This window comes from Betta splendens, chromosome 2 (genome assembly GCF_900634795.4).
Source record: "Betta splendens chromosome 2, fBetSpl5.4, whole genome shotgun sequence".
Classification (NCBI taxonomy): Eukaryota; Metazoa; Chordata; class Actinopteri; order Anabantiformes; family Osphronemidae; genus Betta; species Betta splendens.
The window spans coordinates 17723851-17743794 of record NC_040882.2 but is presented as its reverse complement, the minus strand read 5'-3'; the positions used below and the strand labels follow the sequence as shown (position 1 = coordinate 17743794).

The window sequence follows — 19944 nt, the reverse complement described above, 5'->3', positions numbered from 1 at the left end:
GGGGGGAGATTTACAAGTCGGACACGCGGCGATTAACACGGAGCGTCGCGTCGGCGAACGCGAACCTGCCACGGGAACACAAGATGTCTTCCTTTGAACAACCATTAACATAGTGGGAACACAATGGAGAGAGAAATTGAGCAGGAGCTTCAGCATAAGCAAAAAATAGACTCATAATTCAGGCTAAAATAATAAAAAAAAAACAAGCGGGGAAATTAGTACGCTCCCAGCGATGAATGACTCATCTGGTGTTTGTCCTCGTTTAAAGTCTGTATGTGTAATGGTTTTGCGTCTGTGTTTATCTTGGAGCCGAGGCATGCCTTATAAAACGCCTCGGCGCTTTCCCAGTGTAAGGTGCCCTGGCCCAAAGCGCGTGCTCGCCGCGCGGGGCTGGCCTCGATTCAATGCTGGCCTTTCACAGCGCCAGCAGCTACAATGGTGGACTAACTGCAGGGAGCTGGGTGCTCTCAGATGGGAGGGTGCACGCCTGCGGAAGCCTGCCTTTTGGACCAGAACCTGATTTAATCACCTAGAATAATGCAGGCCCGCTTTAAATATGAATGTCACAATAAATAAGGCAGGACACAACCGAATGTGCTATATAAAACACTTTCGGGGCCACGTAGGAGGCAGAATTTCAGGAATAATATTCCCATTCAGAGCTCCCTCCTCCTCTCTCCACTGTGTTACACAGTTTTATGTTAGAATTCACACGGGGAAGGTTGCAGTCCACTAGTTTCCCTGCGTTACCCCCGTGCTCCTACCTGATGGGAAGCGTTCGATGACCGGCTGGTTGTCCACCTGTAACGTGGCGTTGCCACCACTGCGTGTGAATCGCACCACGTGGTATTTGCCGTCGCTCACCATCACCGCGCTCTCCTCGATGGTTATGTCGTCCGTTCCCACGTTGAAGATCACGCCGATCTTTCCCCGTTCCTGCAGGGAACACGAGGCAACGCTGTTAGAAATACAGGCGCAACGCGAGAAGCTTGCGGTTTGACGGTACGACCCAAAAACACTATCTGGCACAGATGTTCAAACCATCTATAACCCAACGGGGTCCTGATGAAATGCTATGTGCAAACTTCTCCTCTATGCAGACGATTTGGTGATTTGCTGGTCCTTAACACTTAGTACACAGAAGTACTGTTAAATATACATCAACAGAATGACAGAATATAAAGAGGTATACAATAATGTATCTTTGTGTGTGGTGTTGCCTTGGTTTAATGGGATTAAATACAATACATGACATTTATTCAAAGGTTCCATGCACACATGGATATGCTGGCTTGCAAATTCAGCAGGTACCTACTGACTATAGGGATGTCACTACTCAAAGCAGCGATGCTGTTCGGAGAAAACCACACAGTATGCAAAAATGTACCTAAACTAAACTTTTCTATGGATTCCACTTAGAGCTGAGTTGAATATTATCTGAATTAAAAAGAATGCAGATATTATCTGGGTACATTTCTCTTGACGCAACAAATAAGTAAGTTTATGCTGCCCGAGCAACAGACACCACACACATCAACGCGGTGAAGAACACAGTACTTGTTGAGGACTCAGGCACCTTTAGTATTCATCAACCCGGTGACCCCCTCCCCTCTCCCATCTATTAGTGTTGACAGCCGCCCACTGCTTCGAGTTTATTACAGTCAACCGCCTACTCCACTCTCATCTCCCACCACCTCTCTCCTCTCCCTCTGTGGTTCCTGTCCTCAGTCCCAGGAAAGGTCAAAGTCATTTACAGAGTTACAGTCTGCCAGAGAGCCACAGAGCAATGGGGAGACACAGAGAGAGAAACAGGCTGAGCGCATACCAGACAGCACCGCTGCAGACAAAATTCTCTGTCTGGCGGTAAATCTTCGGTTACAGGCTTGCTCTGCAAAGCCAGACTATCCGCAGCAGTAACTGTCCAGGAACAGTTCCTGCTTGTCACTACAGGTCAAGCTCATTTGGAGACGAGGTTGCTTTTACTACACTATCGGCCCTGTGCAGCCACGAGTTCATCGATTCCATTGTCCCATTAGCTCTGTGCAATTCTTTCGCCACCTTCCACATGCCGAGATATTCAGGGGTGAACGAGTGTCTTTAGCTCGCAGCGGTTTTCCATTATTCACGGCTGATTAAGTATTTAAAAAAGGAAAATAAGAAACCCTAATCTTTACAGAACTTAAAATAGCAAGTTAATTGAGTAAATAAGAGCAGAGGTTGTACTGTACTGTAAGTTAATGAGCAGTATAATGCAAGCCAGCCACTCTTGTGTGCTCTATAAAGTGGGAACGGTGTTCAGCCGAGGCCACAGTATGACCAAACTGTTGACAGACGTGATTAGGCTATTAATTGAGCATGCTCAAATGGAAGTTCTTGTGATTAACTGCAGAGTGAGTGTAGAGCACCGGCTGAGCGGGTCTGTCTCAGTAACAGTGGATGCGTAACGTTGGAGCGCTCTGTGTAGATCTGAACGAAGTTAGGGCCTGAGAGTGGAGCCTGATGGACTCTCCAACAGATGATCCCATTCTACAATGAAGTTTAAATCTCATCTCGAACGGCCGCTCAAAGTGCTTCCAGCTTCTCGGGCACTTAATCAATCCATTCATGTTATGAACTGACCCTTGCAGTCTTTCCACTGCCTCTCGCCACACATGCTGAAACCCAATATTGATCCTAAGACAGGGATATGAATACAGCCAGAGAGCATGCTAATGAAAATTTAATCAAAGCTTTGACTATTGATACTGTTCAGATGCTACTTTGGGAAAACAAACTTGAGGGGGTGAGTAAAATACCTTTGGGTCAAATGGATCGTCTCCATTACAGCCTACGCAGCAGGAAGCACAGAATGATCATAAAACCTTTGCTTGGTAAATTAATTCAATTTTCCAGGGAAAATCAGAATGAATCCCCACTATTATGACAGAAAAGCAGAAGGGAGAGATCTTTGTAGAGAGATTAGCATTTGTGTTTTGCAACATTAGAGCTCTTCCTGGTGTTGGGGGAATGTTTTCAGCCCATTACGGTGGAAAGCCTCTGGGAACCGGTGCTTTTTTAAAAATGATTTTAGCGCAGCAGTAATGACATTTTAATGGCCATTACCCTTAAGCGAACATATCTCTGGTAACAGAAGGGGGAGAAAAACTCTTTGAATGACTGGAAGCAGTCAAGCCTGCAACACTGAAATGCAGGGACTGGTAGGTAACTGACAATAAGCTCTAGCTGCTCTTTAAACATCACAGCTTCTAAACTGCTGCTAAGCAGCCCTTAATCTGCTGCAGCTGTCGGCTAATGCCTGGAGTATGAATGCTACACTTTCTACTCTTTTATCCAGAGGTTGGCTCATCTTACTTCGCTTTCTGTGGGCAATCAGGAGAGTAGGCAGGGGGTCCACCGTCGTCTGTTTTACGATATGTTTTCAATTAGGTCTGATTCAGACCCCGAGTGCCTGCGGGGAACAGCATCTTCTTGACAACCTGAGGCTCAGTTATCTAATAAGACAGTGGGGTTGGTGGATATACCTGCAGACTGGAATGTCTTTGGGTTTTGTTACATTCATCTTCAAAGAGGAAAGGGCTCATCAGCTGAGAAAATAAGTCTAGTTAAAAAACTAAAATATTTCCTCCTGAATATTATTATCATAACTCAAAGCGCAAACTTGCTGTCCTTGCCAAATACCTAAGATCTGAGCACAACAAGAAAAAAAAGATGTTTTTCACAGAGCAGAAACTGCTGATGAGCTTCTCCGGAACAGCACATTGACAGCAGAGCGTAGCTGGCTAAAAAAAAAGTTTGTGTAATCCTCTCATTAGAATATCTTTTCCTCTTTTTTCGAAGACAATTAGATCTGCAGTTCTGCGCAGCGGCCACAGATGAGAAAGAGCGGGGCCGGGAACAGAGCATTTCCATCTGAAACACTTCAACGTGACCTTGCGGAGAGCGAGAGCGCGTCAAGGTAAAGGCTGGCGGCGAGAGCGGAATGCGAATGAGGCCTCTGTCGCCGCGTCCCGATCAGGGTTATCGGTCGGAGAGCCGATCACGCCGTGCAGAGGAGGACGAGGGAAAGGGGGTGGAGGAGGAGGAGGAGGAGGAGGAGCAAGGAGAAACACTAAGCGATGAAAGGACAGAGGAAACCTTGATGATCCTCCAGGGCCTTAAGGTGCTTTGAGATCAAAGCTTCGTTTGAAGATGTCGAGATCTGGTTCTCTCTGCTGCATTCACTGGTAGTCAATTAAAAATGGAAAGAAACGACACAAAGGGAGAATGTGAATGCGTTTTGGGGGCATTTGTTCCTTGGTTTCGTTCCCTTTGCAAACATCTTAATCGTGGTTTGCGCTCACAGCTTCAGCTCCTGGAAGTGTTGGCCTCTCCCCACTGTCTTTCTGCGTTCCCTCCTTAGATCAGATACAGGAGCCAGTCAGGCGCAGAAAGAGCGGACAGCTGGATGGAGCGGAGGCTGGACTCATGCAGCTGCAACAGTTTAAGGCGCTCGGGGCGTTTTACATTTCTCGGCATCAACGCGCCTCGAGAACGGCTGCACATCGACGGCCGGCCAGCTGAGGAATCTGCTGATGTCGGTGATTTGCTTTGACAGATTTCATATTAATAGTCCTGTGGGTGGTGGAAATGCAAACTAATCATTAGCTTCTTTCTCATTTCCCCGATAATGATCTATCGCAGCCTGCATCTGCTTGAGCCTAACTTGACATACTGGCCTAGGCATGCAGCGCTGCATTATTTATTAGCACATGAATCAGCAGCATAGACAGAGAAATGACTGATAAATAGATTTCCACTGGATGCGGAACCCAATGCGGTGTTGTGTTTTCTTTCAACGTGCGCACGTGTAATATTGCACCGTTGTGGACAAGCTTCGACTTCCACGCCAGTCCATGCACAAATATTACAGTTGATGGTTTACAGCTGATGAGCACGTTCCTATGACGCCCCCATGGGCTTCTGCCACTCAGTTTCATACATCTGGTATCTCTGCATCTCTGTTCTGAGGGGTAATTCGAGCTCAACATGGGCAATAGGCTCGACAACATGTGTGCATAATGCCTCCGAGTGGCGGTCGGCTGTGGCTTCGCTGCAAGGAGACAGTATAACAGGGCAAATCTTCCACTCTGGAACTGCAGCATTACATAAGAAGACATAGACTGTTGTGTAACGCGTAGACTCCTCGCTGGCTAAATCAGCCCGCTGTCGCTACCCCTAACATCCTCCGAGTCTCTGATAGAACGAGGAAAAGGCTAAAGGGCCAACAGCCATTCGGGATCAGGAATTCTGCTATCTGGTGCTCGGTTTTCATGTCTCCCCCTCTTATCGTTCACCTCGGATGACACGGGGCTCGTGTGCACAGAGCTGCCTGTGTGTCGCATCAATTTGGGTGGCGGAGCAAAAAAAGGGGGAGGCAGCTACTAAGCAGTCACTTTGCAGCGAGGACATGCTTGGTTGCACGCACCACACCTTCCCCGCTGCCGCTCCGCTCCACCTACTTTGATGTTCGCCTCGATCTCAGGGTAACCTTGAGAGCGCTGCCCCCGTCCCTCAGCCGAACGGCACGTTATCTCATCTTACCTCCCTCCCCTCCCCCCGAGTCGTTCTTTTCTTTTCGTGTTCTCTGGCGAACGTGGTCGCGGTTATCTGCTCCTTTCCGCCCCGAGAACGACAAGCGGCCGCTCTGATGGGGAATCGGATCTCAATGAAAAATCAATGAGTTGGACAGACTAGGTGTGTGTGCGTGCGTCTGATACTGAAGCTCCTATGCGAGCATGACTCATACCGGGCTTGCCCATTTGTCCCGGAGTGTAGCTATACACAGGCAGCGAGCCAAAATGCTGCAGAGATGAAACATTTGTTCTTAAAAAAGAAAAAAAATGGGGGGGGAATAAATCAGCCAAAACATCGTCCACCATAATCCTAATTATGTTGTCAGCTAGAACTCTCAATTCAGTTTACGTCAAAAAAAACACCCCCCCAGCACACACACACGGCCGATTCCACCATCATGTCCACCCCTGAGACCTATTGATGGATGGCGTGTCCTTCATCACAATGGCCATCGAACCAGTAAGTCTGAATCCCAGCTGACCCGAACCCCCCCTCACTACAAACACATGCTACAAGGGTGTGAACGCCCTTGGACAAGGTTACTCACACACCGTGGCCTTGTTGACAACGCTGCTGTGAACTGATGGACGGCCGTGTGCTGTTGTCCCGCTGGATGGGAGTCAAGCGATCCCACAAAGTTGGATCACGCGCTACAGTAAGTAAAGAAGTACATTACCTTGGTAAATTACCGGAGGCTTAGTTTCCTCTTTCTAACTCAGTGGGGTCTTTATTAAAAACAACAGCTGCTACTTTGTTTCTGTAGGGAAAACATTACTACCCAAAAGAAACCGAAGATTTTACTAATACCAGTCGACTTTGTCTCTGAGCACCTAAAGGACTCTGAGGAATCAAATCCCTTCAGAATAAGAGTGAGTTGGGAACAGCCGAGAATCAGACACTGCTTTATGGAGTATATGCACATGTAACAAATGAAACGCACGAGGGGTTGCTAAATGAATCTACAAACACTCTGAAGAAACAAAGGTTGTTTCCATATTGTATGTTCTTTGCCTTTTGGTTGAGTCAGAATATCGTCTAACAGCTTCCACAGAACTCCATCGGTTCTGGATTCTGAAAGGTTTGTCACTCACTAAAGCGAGAAGGTGCATTTTCCTGCCTTTTCCCAGAAAAAAAAATAAGAATACATTTAAGAAGCGATAGTAAGCTCGCACTAAAATAGAACCATCATGTACATCTCTGAACCGCTCTCCGCCAAGAGAAGAGCTAAGACACATTCACTTTATCAAGATGCTCGAGTGAAACCTGAACATTTCAAAAGGCAGAAGCGTTTCATGTTGGGGAGCGTCTGCGCGTTGCGAACTGCAGATGGAGCAGACAGGAGATGACAGCGCAGCAATAACAGGGCGGGTGGCGACACAATGGCGCGATGAAAGAATGGGTGGGACAGAGGAGAACGGAGGCAGCGGGAGCCACAGCGCTGCAGCTGTGGGGGCGTCTTCCTTGAGGCCAAGCCAGAAAAGGATCTTGGTTACTGTGCAGGAATCAATGGCCCTCCGCCCACTTTTCATCCCTCAACCAAAAGCCCCGTTAGGCCCAGGCATTGGAAGATGTTTGTCAGTCTGGGTGACTTAATATGGGACAAAGGGGCTTATGGGACCAATAAAGTTTCCCATCCACAGCCTTTTATCCTTTTTGTCTCTCTTTGTATTCAATTATCCTTTGACTTTACCAGCTCCACATAATCCTTCATCAATTCACTAAACACTGAGATATGGCAATAATCCCTGTATCTGCCACCAAAGCTAATTATACGGGCTACCTTCCTAGGGACAAAGAGGCTGACATGACATTTTATCAGTGGTACAAAAGTATTAGAAACTCCAAAAACTCCACTTCTTCACTGTTCCTTTGTTGTGACGTGGCTGTCAGTTCTCCCTCCGCCAGCTCGGTCCCAGACCTCTAAATCGCTGCCAGCGGCCTATTTTCCCGGCAATTTGAATAGCGGCGACGGAAAAAGTGCAACCGAAATGGCAGCCCCCTTTCAGGCGTGTGGCCTTTGCTGCCTGCTAGAACAATAAGAGCTTCAAAATCAATTTCTGGCTTTCTTCAACAGGGAAAAGATGTTGCCTCACCTTCACACATCCTTCATTATCATTTCTCTCGCTCTGGCGTTAGCCACGTTTCTTCTCAGCGTTCGCATGTGTCATCCCTCATCACCAGCTCTTTCACTCCCCCAGAGGCTCATTACGGTGGTGATTGGAGTTAGGTAAAACCCAATGGATGCGCGTAAGACCTGTGATAATGTTGACACCCAGGGTTCCCTGTTTCTGCTGAAGAAAGGTGTTACTCCAAACAAAATGGGTTTGTAGATTTTGGCTGGCAGCGTGAATCTAGTCAGCAAACTGTGAAATGAGATAGCGGAGTCCTTGAATATTCTGCTTAATCTGTCTTTTGTTTAGTAGCTTTGTACAATAATAATCCTTTCTGACATTGTATGGGTTAATTATGTGGCACAGTGTTAAGTTCATGTCTTAGTCGATTGTGGAATAAATCCAAAAACTGAATAAATCATCACCGCTGTGCTGTTTATTCATATTTAGTATTATTGATGATAATGAGACAGGCAGAACAAACTAAACCGCTAAGATGACGATGTTCTTCAGGTGCTGCTGTCTGGATCTAACTCGACACAACTGACTTAGATCAGGTAGAACAAACAGCAGTAATTAAAAGCTCCAGCACAAATAATCTCAAGGGTAATCGCATCAATTAACAAACTAATATCGAGCTATTGAGGGAGACACAGTGTTGCGCTTACACATACTCTTCTCTGAAAAATGCACCTGCCACGACTAAACGTTTCTGTTTCCAATACTGAGATTCTCAAAGAGGATATTAGCCGTGTATCTATTTGTCTTGTGTTTCCTCTTACTGGGACGTACGAAAACCATAAGACAAACAAAGCAGCACTTAGGCAGCAATTCATTTAGAAAACACCAAATACTGCTGCAATAGGTCGCAAGCTGTGGCATCGACGTGGGACGAGAGGACGTTGAACAGACAGACAGACAGACAGACAGACAGACAGACAGACAGACAGACAGACAGACAGACAGACAGAGGAAACACTGTCTCTTTTTGATGTTTTAACACTTTGTGTGTGTGGCTGTGGGCAAGAGGCTGATGTTTGTTTTAAATTGTGCTTATGTGCGTGTGCGTGTGTGTGTGTGTGCGTGCGTGTGCAGGCAGGCGGCTGGCGAATGACCGTGACCTTCGGACGGCATCCAGTGTTGCCGTCTCCATTGTTCCCTCCACTCTCCTCTCCGCTCCCAGCCTCGATTTCACTCTCCTGCTTTACAGTATGTCTTTATTTCCTGGCCTCAAAGGCGTGAAACAAACTGCAGCGTTTTCTCGCTGTTTTTTTCTTTCTCCTCTCCTCCTTTTGTGGCTCCGAAGCACCCTGAAGAGGAAGCGGCGCGCCTCGTATCGCGCGGCGCACGCGGCTCGGACAGAGCGCGTGCTTTCTGGCGCCGGTGAGAAGAATCTTTCAGAAAGTGAGAGCTGGACTCATTCTGCGCTTCCATCCAAAGAAAGAGGTCAACGTGAACCAACAAAGTGGTTTGAACTGTGACAAGTAACAGTTAAGCCTGAAACTTCAAGCATGCCTGGACCCCGGCTGCCACTCGAGGGCCTCGTCTGCCCTGCAGTAACTCACTGTTCAGCTCTGCCTCCTGCCTTTTGCTCCTCTCCGTCTGTCCCCCTGATAACTCCCTCACTGCTTCTCTCCGTCCGTCCTCCACCCTCTGTCTGCCTTTCCGTCTCTGCGGGGCGGCAGCGAGGTTGAAGCCCGGTGGAGACGGGCGGCTGCCGAGCGCGAGGGCTAATATTTGCCCTGCGCTAAACTGAGCAAACACGGATAAGGCGAACACAATCTCTGCCTCTGTCCCTGGCTGTCTGCCTTGTTGTCCTTTCATCCCCTTCCTGCCGCTCTGGCGCTGGTGTTGAGCTGACTGTGGGCAGCGAGCGCACACACTGCGATATATGTTTTTCTTTTGTTTTTTTTTTTCTCAGGCAAATCACCGGGTGTGGGATAAATCTGATAGGGTAATCCGTTTGTGATGTATGTCTTTCTGCAGCAGAGGCTTATTAGCAGCACCTGTTCAATCAAACCCAGCTACTCCAACAAATGCTTTTCAAAACCCTGATGTCATGGAAACTGTCATAGCGGACGATCTCGTAATGTCTTAATGTCTTCATTCGGTGTCAGAGCAGAAAATCATGTGCAAAGTAAGCCATGTTTATCACCCGCAAACCTAATCAATTTTTTCCTTTAAACCTCAGCTGCTACTTCTAATCTTGTCCACAGGGTAAAACAGCACAGGACACAGAGGCACTGGTGGAGGATTAGCAATAATACAGATGCGGTACCGACCCGCTGAGGGGAAGCCGTCCCGGTCCAAAGGTTGTCATTGACGAGTAGATGGATGTTGCACTCTACACGCCTGGGGGGAATTTATGAGTCGCCCAGTAACAAGCATCCTGTTTCGTTTTTTTTTTCTGGACGTAGAAATACATCCACTTCTGTGACATAATGTGCAGGGGAGGCAGCAATAAAAGGGAGTGAAGGATGTACTTAGTCTAGTCACCGTGTACTCAAATAAAAGTTACTGATGCCGACGGACTGTGTCTCACATTAGATTTTGCCCAGATGTCAGAAATGTTCCAGGGTCGATGAGCAGACGAACTGCAGGCCTTTAACCAGACCTACCTGGTAACTTATGCTAATTCATAACACATTAATGCAAGCTGGGCCACTTCTCCTCAGCACCTCTATTAAAACCAGAGCTGTTGCATTGGTTCACCGGACTGTGTGTTTTGTCCATGGCTCCAAAATGACGGAGGCTCACAGCTGATCTGGCTGCTCCTACAGGACAGTGAGCACTTGGAAGTAGGGCAGTAAGGGCAATAAGAGGATGAGTGTAAAATGAGGAGTTTAGGTTGGGGCTGTCATCAGTTCGTTGTTTCTTCCCCTCACATCACTGCCTCCTCTAACACAATCACATCACACGACGCGCACGCACGACTTCTTAGCCTGAATTTATGCAACGTTAATGATGCTTCGCGCATGAATTTACAGTGATTCTATAATGTGCTATTTGTTATTTCCACTGCATATTCAAAATATTACTTAGATCATTAACGACACAAGGTTAAAATTAGAACTATAAGTATAAGACAAATTAGATATAGTTAAAGAATCTGAGCCTCGCCAGACATGGAAAATTTGGTTTGCAGATCGGGTTGAAAATAAACCCTGTAGCAAGTTAACTGCGTTATAAGGTAATTAGTCTGATTTCTCAAACGGCTGCTCACGGGGAAAAGGTAATGTGGCACTGGCATTAAAGAGATACGGTCTGCACATTTTATACAAACTGAAATCATGAATGTTAATCAGGCTGCCGAAGACGATAATGCCGCCGTTTAAGTGATAACGCCCAGATCTAAATAAATGGCTTGTAAAAATCTAGAGATTTTAAATTCAATTATCTACTCAGCCAGCTGACGTTCCGGCCTTTTCCCCTTGTCCGGCTGCTCCAGACCAAACACATGCAGTCAGGTGAACTGGAAAGTGGTTGTACTGTATGTGTCTATGTGCGTATCCCACCTCTCATCCAATCACAGCTGGGATAGACTCCAATGAGTCAGAGAGTCAGAGCTTCTGATAATGGATGGATGACTACACAGATACATTCCTTTTCCTGAGTAACATGAATGAGTTAATTATGACATCTGCAGCGATCATCAGTCATTCACATCTTGGTCATCCCAAAGCTGCCAGATGATTTTAGTCTGTCCTGAAAGCCTCCTCAGTTCCAATTGGCTGGATCAAAATCCAAAGTGTTTAACACCTGTGGAGTTGTTGAGTCAAGGCCACATTTGTGAATACTGTAGATATCAGCCTGTCTGGAAAGAACTTGTAAAATAAATCAAAACAGCTCCGGGTCGCCACAGTGAGAGTGACTGTACGTTTTAAAATTAGCAATGAAAAAGCACAAGCAAAGTCAACTGACCCTGCAAACATCCATTAAGCCTCTATTAAAGCAAAATTTCACAGATTACGAAAGTAACCATTAGTGGATAAATGCAGATTTACAGTGTAATGTATATTAAAGAGCCAACAGCTAATGGTCTCGTCCAAGCCCAGAGCTGAGAAGTGCACATTTAAAAATGAAACACACGCCTCATTATCATGCGGCAAATTGCAACAGATAATGAATAATAAATGTATAAATTACTTTGCGCTAACCTTTAGCCCGTGTGGCGCTGGGGTGAGGGTGAGTGCTTTCCCAGTCACGCTCCATGTGGATGAAAAATGAGCTCTACGCTCAGTACAAGCGCAGGCGTTAATACAAGGCATCGCACGCCGGCGACAAAGCTGGTGTCAATCATTGAGGCGCAGGTGAACGCTGCACGACGCGCCGCTAATATTGTGTGTTACAATGCGAACGCTTGGAAAAACAGAGCGTTTCCTTATGAGTGACAGTTACAAAGTGGCCCATGAAGCGCAGAGGCTGATGCGTGTTCACCGGGCGCCGTCTCAGCCCTCAAACGCCTCCGTTTGAACCGGGTCAAAAGGGGGCTTCCTCCCCGGGACAGGACGCCGCCGGCCACGCGCTCACACCTCCCAGCTCATTAGCAAAGCCTGCCACGGACTAAACGTACGCTACAGGTTATGGAACAACACCTCATTTCGTTTTGAGTCCCACTAAATGAGTCGCTTCTGAACCGTTCCTGCACAGCTGGTTCCGGCGGTGTTTGGAGCACTGGGTGCAAACGAAGTATTTCTGACAGCGCGACCGCGAGCGTGGAATCAATTGAATCAATACAAAGTGTGTGTTCATGATAAGACATCAGAGTGTTCCCCAAAGCAAAGGCATGCCCACAGTGGAGAGTTAGAGCTCCAACCAATATGATGCATAATGGTCGAGTCAAGGATTTAAGGACAATAAATACTGCAACCTTAAATGTTTCTCCTTATAGTAATCTAGCGTAATTTGAAGAGGATCGTTAAAAAAAACTACCCAACTGCATGTGTGCTCCTACTCTTGTTTACCTCTTAGTGTCTTGGTGCATTTGTGGGTGGTCAGCCTGTCCAGGTGTGAGCCAGCAGCCCCAGCGGGCGATAAACCACTGTCTCGCCAGCCGCAGGTGCACTTCCCGCTCGCGCTGTGTCACCATGGCAACCCTGCAGCGCGGGTTCAGACTGCCGCCGGCCACAGTCATCAGCCGTGATGTACGAGACGTCCCAGAAATGAGAGGCCGGCGATATCGAACACTCGCTTACAGTTTGTTTGTCTCCTCGCTTCTGTTTTTTTGGTGCTGACACACACACACACACACACACACACACACACACACACACACACACACACACACACACACACACACACACACACACAAACACACACTGTCTGCAACACAACCACTCCGAGACACAGCTATATGTTGTCTATTAAAGAGGGAACTGCAGGATTCAGAGCATGATTCTGATTGTGCTGTCAAGTAGCGAGGGCACTTTTCTCAAGTGTCAGTTACAAATAAACCACAAACACAGGTATTCAAGCCTCACATTGAATTACATGCACTGCAGTCCCTGATATCTGCAGCTACAGCCTCTCCTCTGCATTCTCCACCACTTCCTGCACTTCCTCATTTTAGCATCAGATTTCTCTGCATTTTACTAGACTCAGTGTCCAGCAAATACCCCGTGTCGGTGATTTAGTCCTCATTAGTGTGTCCTGCTTGTGGGCGGCTCCTGATTTGTGAGTCGGTGAGGGAGCCCACCTATGTCAGGTCACTGGAAGGGTGCCAGTGGTAACTGTGAGCGCATATGCTGTCTGACCTGGGGCAGAACTGAAGCACACAGGCTACAGAGAGGTCATATCCCTCCGGCCTCGTGCACACTCAGACCGAGACCTCCACACACAGGCAGATGGGCAACGACGGGAGCGGACGGGAACCTGATGATGAATGTACGCAAACATGTGCGTGCTGAGTGAACATGGACAGCACTGTTTCAAATGAGTCAGTGAAGCAGAGCCCCACACACACATACAGTACAGTACCCACACAGACAGCGGCCCTGCTGGACTCGTGGCTCACGCTTGCGTGAGTGTGAGAAAGACACACACACACACACACACACACACACACACACACACACACACACACACACACACACACACACACACACACACACACACACACACACACACACACACACACACACAGGATTTATGAGGGTGTGTTGCTGGTTATTTACAGGTAGTGCTTTGCTCTATTTACTGTCCATAACTGCACACTGTTGGCCTTGTTTAGCACCACTAGGGCAGAATCACTTACTGTAGTCTACGACTGAACATACCTCTGTGTGTGTGTGTGTCTGTGTGTGTGTGTGTGTGTGTGTGTATGTGTGTGTGTTCCACCCACCTTGCAGCTACAAAAGTCACCTCCCTATAAATCCAACACGATTTAACCTGAGCCCTGTATTTACTATCACACCTTCACACGACTCTGAAGAGTTCAACGTGAACGAACGCCACACGGCCGCTAGCTCAGAGCCAGAGGGGGAAAAAAAACAGTAGACAGAAAGAAATCACATGTCAAATATCAGTCGCGGGGCACCCCAATGGCTGCCACTTCTCTCATTACCGCTCTGAAGAGCGTGGGGCCGCACACGAGAGCCTCCTCACTTCATACTCAGACGGCGTCTGCTCTCGCCTTTCCCTCCCGAAACCCTAACCAGACATCTCATCAGCCAATCAAGCAGACAAACCTTCAGACTACACACCTCATCACTCCCTTCAAATAAAAGTCTCCAGCGGCGGCGGGCGAATGATGGATGGATGGAGGGAGGGAGCGGAGAGGAAATAGAATGGAGAGCAGGGGGATGAAATGGGCGAATCGGGCAAGGATACGATGCTAACGGCAGAAGGACAATGAAAGTGAGAGTGATTGCTGTAAAAAAAACTTCATTCAGTCACTTAACAGAAGGAAGTCGGCAAATATATGCGATGTGGAATGGATGTTTACGCCGCACCTCTTCCCTGCTGACGAGGAAGGGCATATTGGAGCGAAGGAGTCGCAGCGACGTTTGCCCTTGATGCAGGTAAGAATGGAAAGCATCTGAACACCGCATCTACTGTATCAGAGCATTTGGTAGTGCTGCATGAACCGACGTGACGGCGGCGTGACCTGTTTGACCTAATGTCCACTGGACGTCCACAGCTTGATTCTTCTTGATTCTTGCATTGGTGACTGTAGACTGATGGGTCCTCTGGCCCGCTGGAGGCGTGTTTGTTTTCAGTCTGTTGTCATGTGATTTCCTGTTTTGTTTCCTGTTCCTGTCTGGTAGTTGTGATTTGTCACACCTGTTTCCTTGAGTTATGACGTTGTGTTCGTGTTTACCCTGTCTCGTGTCTGGTTCAGGTTGGTCTGCATCTTACTTGAATATCATGTCCTGTTGTTTAGTTAATATCTCTGGTTAGAGCTTCATCCTGCTTTGCAATGACCCTAAAGGTCATTGCAAAGCAGGAAGATGATGACCTTTTCACAAAGCAGTGAAGATGATGACCTTTTAGTGTTTGGTTCCCTGTCTTGCATTGTGTGTTTAAATTAAATCATTTGTTAATTAAATTATATTTATTCAATGTCTGTCTGTGTCAGGTCGTAGCATTTGGCTTCTCTAATTTGTTGGTTAGGCTCCTACTACTAGGAGCTTAGTAAGGTTTTTCATAGTTCCCTGGTTAAAGGGATTTTGTAGTGTCTGCCTTAGAGGCTCTTTGGTAATTTGAAGGCGTTAGGATGCTATTTAGTGCATTTAGCAGCTCCAGTCGCCGTTCCATCACTGTTCGTGGTGAGCTTTAGATTTGAGGGAACGCGTCTGGCTGCAGCTTTGTAACAAAACACAAGTTATATCCATCTAAAGTGACATTTTCATCACAGTAAGTGTGTAAAACGGGACGACTTCTGTATGTGTAGTATAAAATGTTTGTGGCTTAGAGAAAAAAAAAAGTACAAAGACCCACACAACACAGTCTGATTGAGATGTGCTCAACGTTAGCAACGATGCATCGCACTGAGGCAGCTACAGTGTGTATGAGAAGTGACAGGCCTTAAGAAGATGAGTGATAGTTGTTAAAATACACCAAAAGGAGAAGAGCTACACGGGGACTCCCAGGGGAGGAAAGTGTAAACTGCAGAACAAGGCGAGCTAAACTTGGAAGCAATAAAAAGGTATCGCCTCAGGTAGTAGTTTATTAAGTAGGAAAACAATCTCAACGTGTTGTAAGTACACATGTTAAGATTCAAACTAGACGCCGCAGCCTGAAAAGTCTCTGTCTCTATTTGATCTACACTTTGGATGAGAGTTGAGTCTTGATCTCGGTGAGACATGCCCTCCTGGACAGCAAGATGCCTGCCATGCAGCGTGTTTTATGTGCGTGTGAGTGAGCTTAAGAGATGAAGACAGGGAAAGTGGAAATAAACTTCAGCTGACAACTCCAGCAGCACGCATGACTGCCTGCCTTACACGCCGACCTCACAACACCTTAACCTCCGCTTGAGCCTCGCACACCTGACACCTGCCCCCTACTGCACCAGCATCTTGTGATACAAGACACCTGCTGTCTGCTCTCTCTCTCTCTCTCTCTCTCACACACACACACACACACACACACACACACGGATTAGAACAAGAACACAGTCTCACAGCATGCAACTCCTAGTCATTAAATATTTCTCATGTATATCAATCACTTTCACGCTGCTGGCTTTTTAAATCTCTATTATACTAGTGATAATAGTGAGACTCGGAATGAAAGCCAGGCTGTGATGTCTAAGGTAATACAAGAAAGACGTCCACACATGCCTGCACACACTTGGCCTACTTGAAGCAGCCTACATATTCAGAGGAAGGTGAAGGCCAAGAGAAAAGCTCTCACAAAGGGATATTTTAAAAGCTGGAGCGATAAACAGAGTCAGCAGCACGTAAAAAGAGGGAGAAGGCAGCAAATAGAGCCGAACCCAGTACGAGTAACGTGATGACCACACCGGTCTGCATCGCGCGCCTCCTCAGCTGGTTAATTGCGGTGGCATTGGCAGACGCGAGTGTCTCTTTCTCATTAATCCATCTCTTAATTACAGAGCAGAAGGAGAATGCAGGACTGCTTCTGCCTGGATTTCTCCTAATGAGCCTCCTCCCTGTTCTTCTCCTCCTGTCTTCTGCTGTCTGCTCTCTGTTTCTGTCTGCACCTGTGTCTGTCTCACTTCTGTTGTTTCATGCGAGTGCCAAGCGAATCCTAGACAAACTTTCAAAACACCGGAAAACAGAAAACACTAATTATGTGCATTTTTTATCAGTTCGGTTGATATGAATAAACATATTGACTTATTTTCATCTGAGGGCTTGGTCACACAACCACGGCAAGTGTTAGTATGCAGAAAGTTGATCCTGGCTCTGTTGAATGCCTCTTACGTGCCATTGCCTTTGTTTTTATCGAAAACACCTTTTTGCATTTGTGGCGCGGAAGATGAAGGCGAGTGTTCAGTTCCTATTCTCCTCAACTGTTTTTAAACCTGCTGGGTATGAATTTGCCTAAATACTACACAGCTTGTAGCCTCCTATTCCTTCTTGTTTGTGCCTGTCTTGAACTCTGTCCTTTTCTATTTATCGTCCTTGCAGCCTCTTGGTCCCGTCGCTCCCGATGCTTTTCCTTCTCTCTCTGCACTATGAACATTAAAAATAACTCACACTGCGCCTGCTTTTGTGTGCGCACACAGCTAATGGCACTTCTGGTAACAGACAATGAATATTGAACTAAAAACCATACTTTCCTGTAGGAGGGCTCATCAGTCAGTGTGCGTGTGTGTGTGTTGCTTTCATTCAGCAGACTGAACAGACCTCGTTTTAGTGCTTGGATATCTGCTGTTCCAATACACGGCGTACAATTGGCACGGTCTGATAAACACGAATCTCAATTGATGGCGACGAGTGTGCGTGCACGCTGGCGGCTGCGTGTTCCTTGATCACCAGGATAACACGTAATGGAGATTGATTACTGCGGCGGTGATCACGGCGGCTGATCTTAGGTTAGCGTGTTTCTGTCAGGACGTCGCTGGAGAAGCTTCATGTGGGAGCTGTTTACATGTCAGAGGCTCAGCGTCCATGTTTAATATGTGGCTGCTCCGCTCTGCTCAGTGAGCCGCCGGCTCACAGGAAAGCGAAGGGATGCTACTGCCTCGCATCTATCTGAATAGGAAATGAAGCGATCCCTGCGTACAGATACAAACGGACAGACGCACGAGACGTCTGCTCCTGGTGGAAGGCCAACACACAAACACACGCGCTCCCGCGGTTTGGTGGAATGATGACAAGTACGAGATAAAAGTCCCACTTGGAGATAACCCAGATGCCTCAGATCTGGCGGCGCACTGTACTGTAGGTGTTGACGGAGCCTGCGGGAGAGTCTGCGTTTCTGTTTTTTTGGGCATGCACACATTTGGCCTTTTTGTTCATGTGTCACAGATAACATCAGACACACACACGGCACACTATCAGAGGTGTGCGTATGTAAATGCACCAGTTGTGTGCTTGTGCCGCCTGTGTAGTGTGATGTGTGTGTGTGTGTGTGTCATTAAAGGCCTTCCTCCTTATCTTTCTACGAGGATTAGAGTGCATAAGCTAAGCCTGAGGGCTCTGATTCCCCATATCAAAGACTATCAACAATTGCCGGACGGCAGCATAGAGCTCTCTATTAAAGACCCTCTCACATCTAACAGACAGCAATCTGGCAGAGGTAATAGACCACAGATAGCTCACTGATGCGATGCTGCCGGAGTGGGATTATTTAGCCTCTCTGTGATCGTCAAAGAAAAGGGGAACCAAATGGCTCTTATTTACGGTTCATGATAAATGATGGGTTGGTAGCAAATGTCAAATGTGAGCCCAGTACTAACGTAGCGCTAGTATTATGCTAGGATGGGTCAGAATGCACTATGTGAGTCCTTTTGCCTGATGTCAGGATGTAGATTTGTTTTGCTGACGTTCCCAACAGTGTGGATATAAAACATAGCACGGAGGAGGAGAACGAACGTCAGCCATTTGTTTTTTTCAGATAGCAACTGCTGAAGATCACTTCCAGAGACTATGGGCCCAAAATCACGACGTCTCCTGCTCCCAAATCTAAAATGTAAAAGTTAAATGTTCACATGTATTTGTGAAAGTGGTCAAAACTCCAACTGCAGTTTCAAAAGACGGGGAGCTGAGTTCTCATTGTGAAAGGAATGCTGGAGGGTGAAACAAGTAGTATTCAGTGGAGGTTGAATGGTGATCCCAGCACACCACCTCCTACAGGGACCAAAGTGATATCGACATTACAGCGACTCTCAGAGCTCCTCCTCAGCCTAATATTGCCTTGCAGCCAGACCCAGGGCACTCGGTGCCCAAGGCAGAGCGGGAACACATTTCTGATTTGGGTTCGGATAACCTTTTGCTATAGCGCACGGTTTCCCTGGACAGCTGGTGTTCAAAACACATTGAGCTCAGCATTGGAAAAAAAAAAAGAAAAAAAAAAAAAAAGGTCAGAAGGGAAAAGGACGAGAAAGAGACAAGGAAGTCAGGTGAAAAACTTGGCTGGCTTTAAATTCCCTGAGGGAAGAGATGTTTTTGTGAAGCTGTCTTGGTCGTAAGCAGAGACTGACAAAATAGATAAATGCACTCCCATCGACGTTGCCCGTCTGGGTTAACTCCCGCGCAATGAATATTTCAGTCCAGCTGCCGAGCGTTGGTTTGTTGCACGCGAAAAAACTTTTACACTGACTCTATGTGATATTTATTCGCGTTTCCAGCCGATGACTGCTTTACAAAGTAACACACCAGACACTTCATTAGGAGGGGACCGTCTCGTCTCGCATCCCTGCTCTAGTCTTACACTGGGACAGATAAGGTTATTATGGGAATGCATCCAGAAATGGATGGGAGCTGGAGAGAGAATAAACACGGTCTGTTGGAAGGAAACACACTGAAGTCTGGGGATTTTGATTCATGTAGATGAAAATGTTCCTACCTGCTCGTACTAAGCAGCACAATCACCGAATGCTCCACTGCCTGGTTCAAATCTATTACCTAATCATCACCGAGTAGGCTACAAATATGCTGAAATGCTGAAGTAAAAGAAGACAAAGCCAGCGTGCGTCCTGCCTGCAGATATGAAAGGATGGTTTTGATGCGTCTCTTCCTGCAGAGATATTTCAGCTGGGGCTAAGTCGACATTAATAGAGAGTTGAATGTTTTTTTTTTTGGTCCATCTG

General features: G+C 47.0%; 1 protein-coding gene across 1 annotated transcript in view; it reads right to left on the bottom strand.

Annotated features, from left to right (window-relative positions):
* Positions 1–19944, bottom strand: part of nrxn2b (neurexin 2b) — a 437402-nt gene that overhangs the window by 34316 nt on the left and 383142 nt on the right. Inside the window, 1 exon segment of the mRNA XM_029166692.3 lies at positions 765–936. Within this exon segment, the coding sequence (XP_029022525.1) occupies positions 765–936 (172 nt within the window).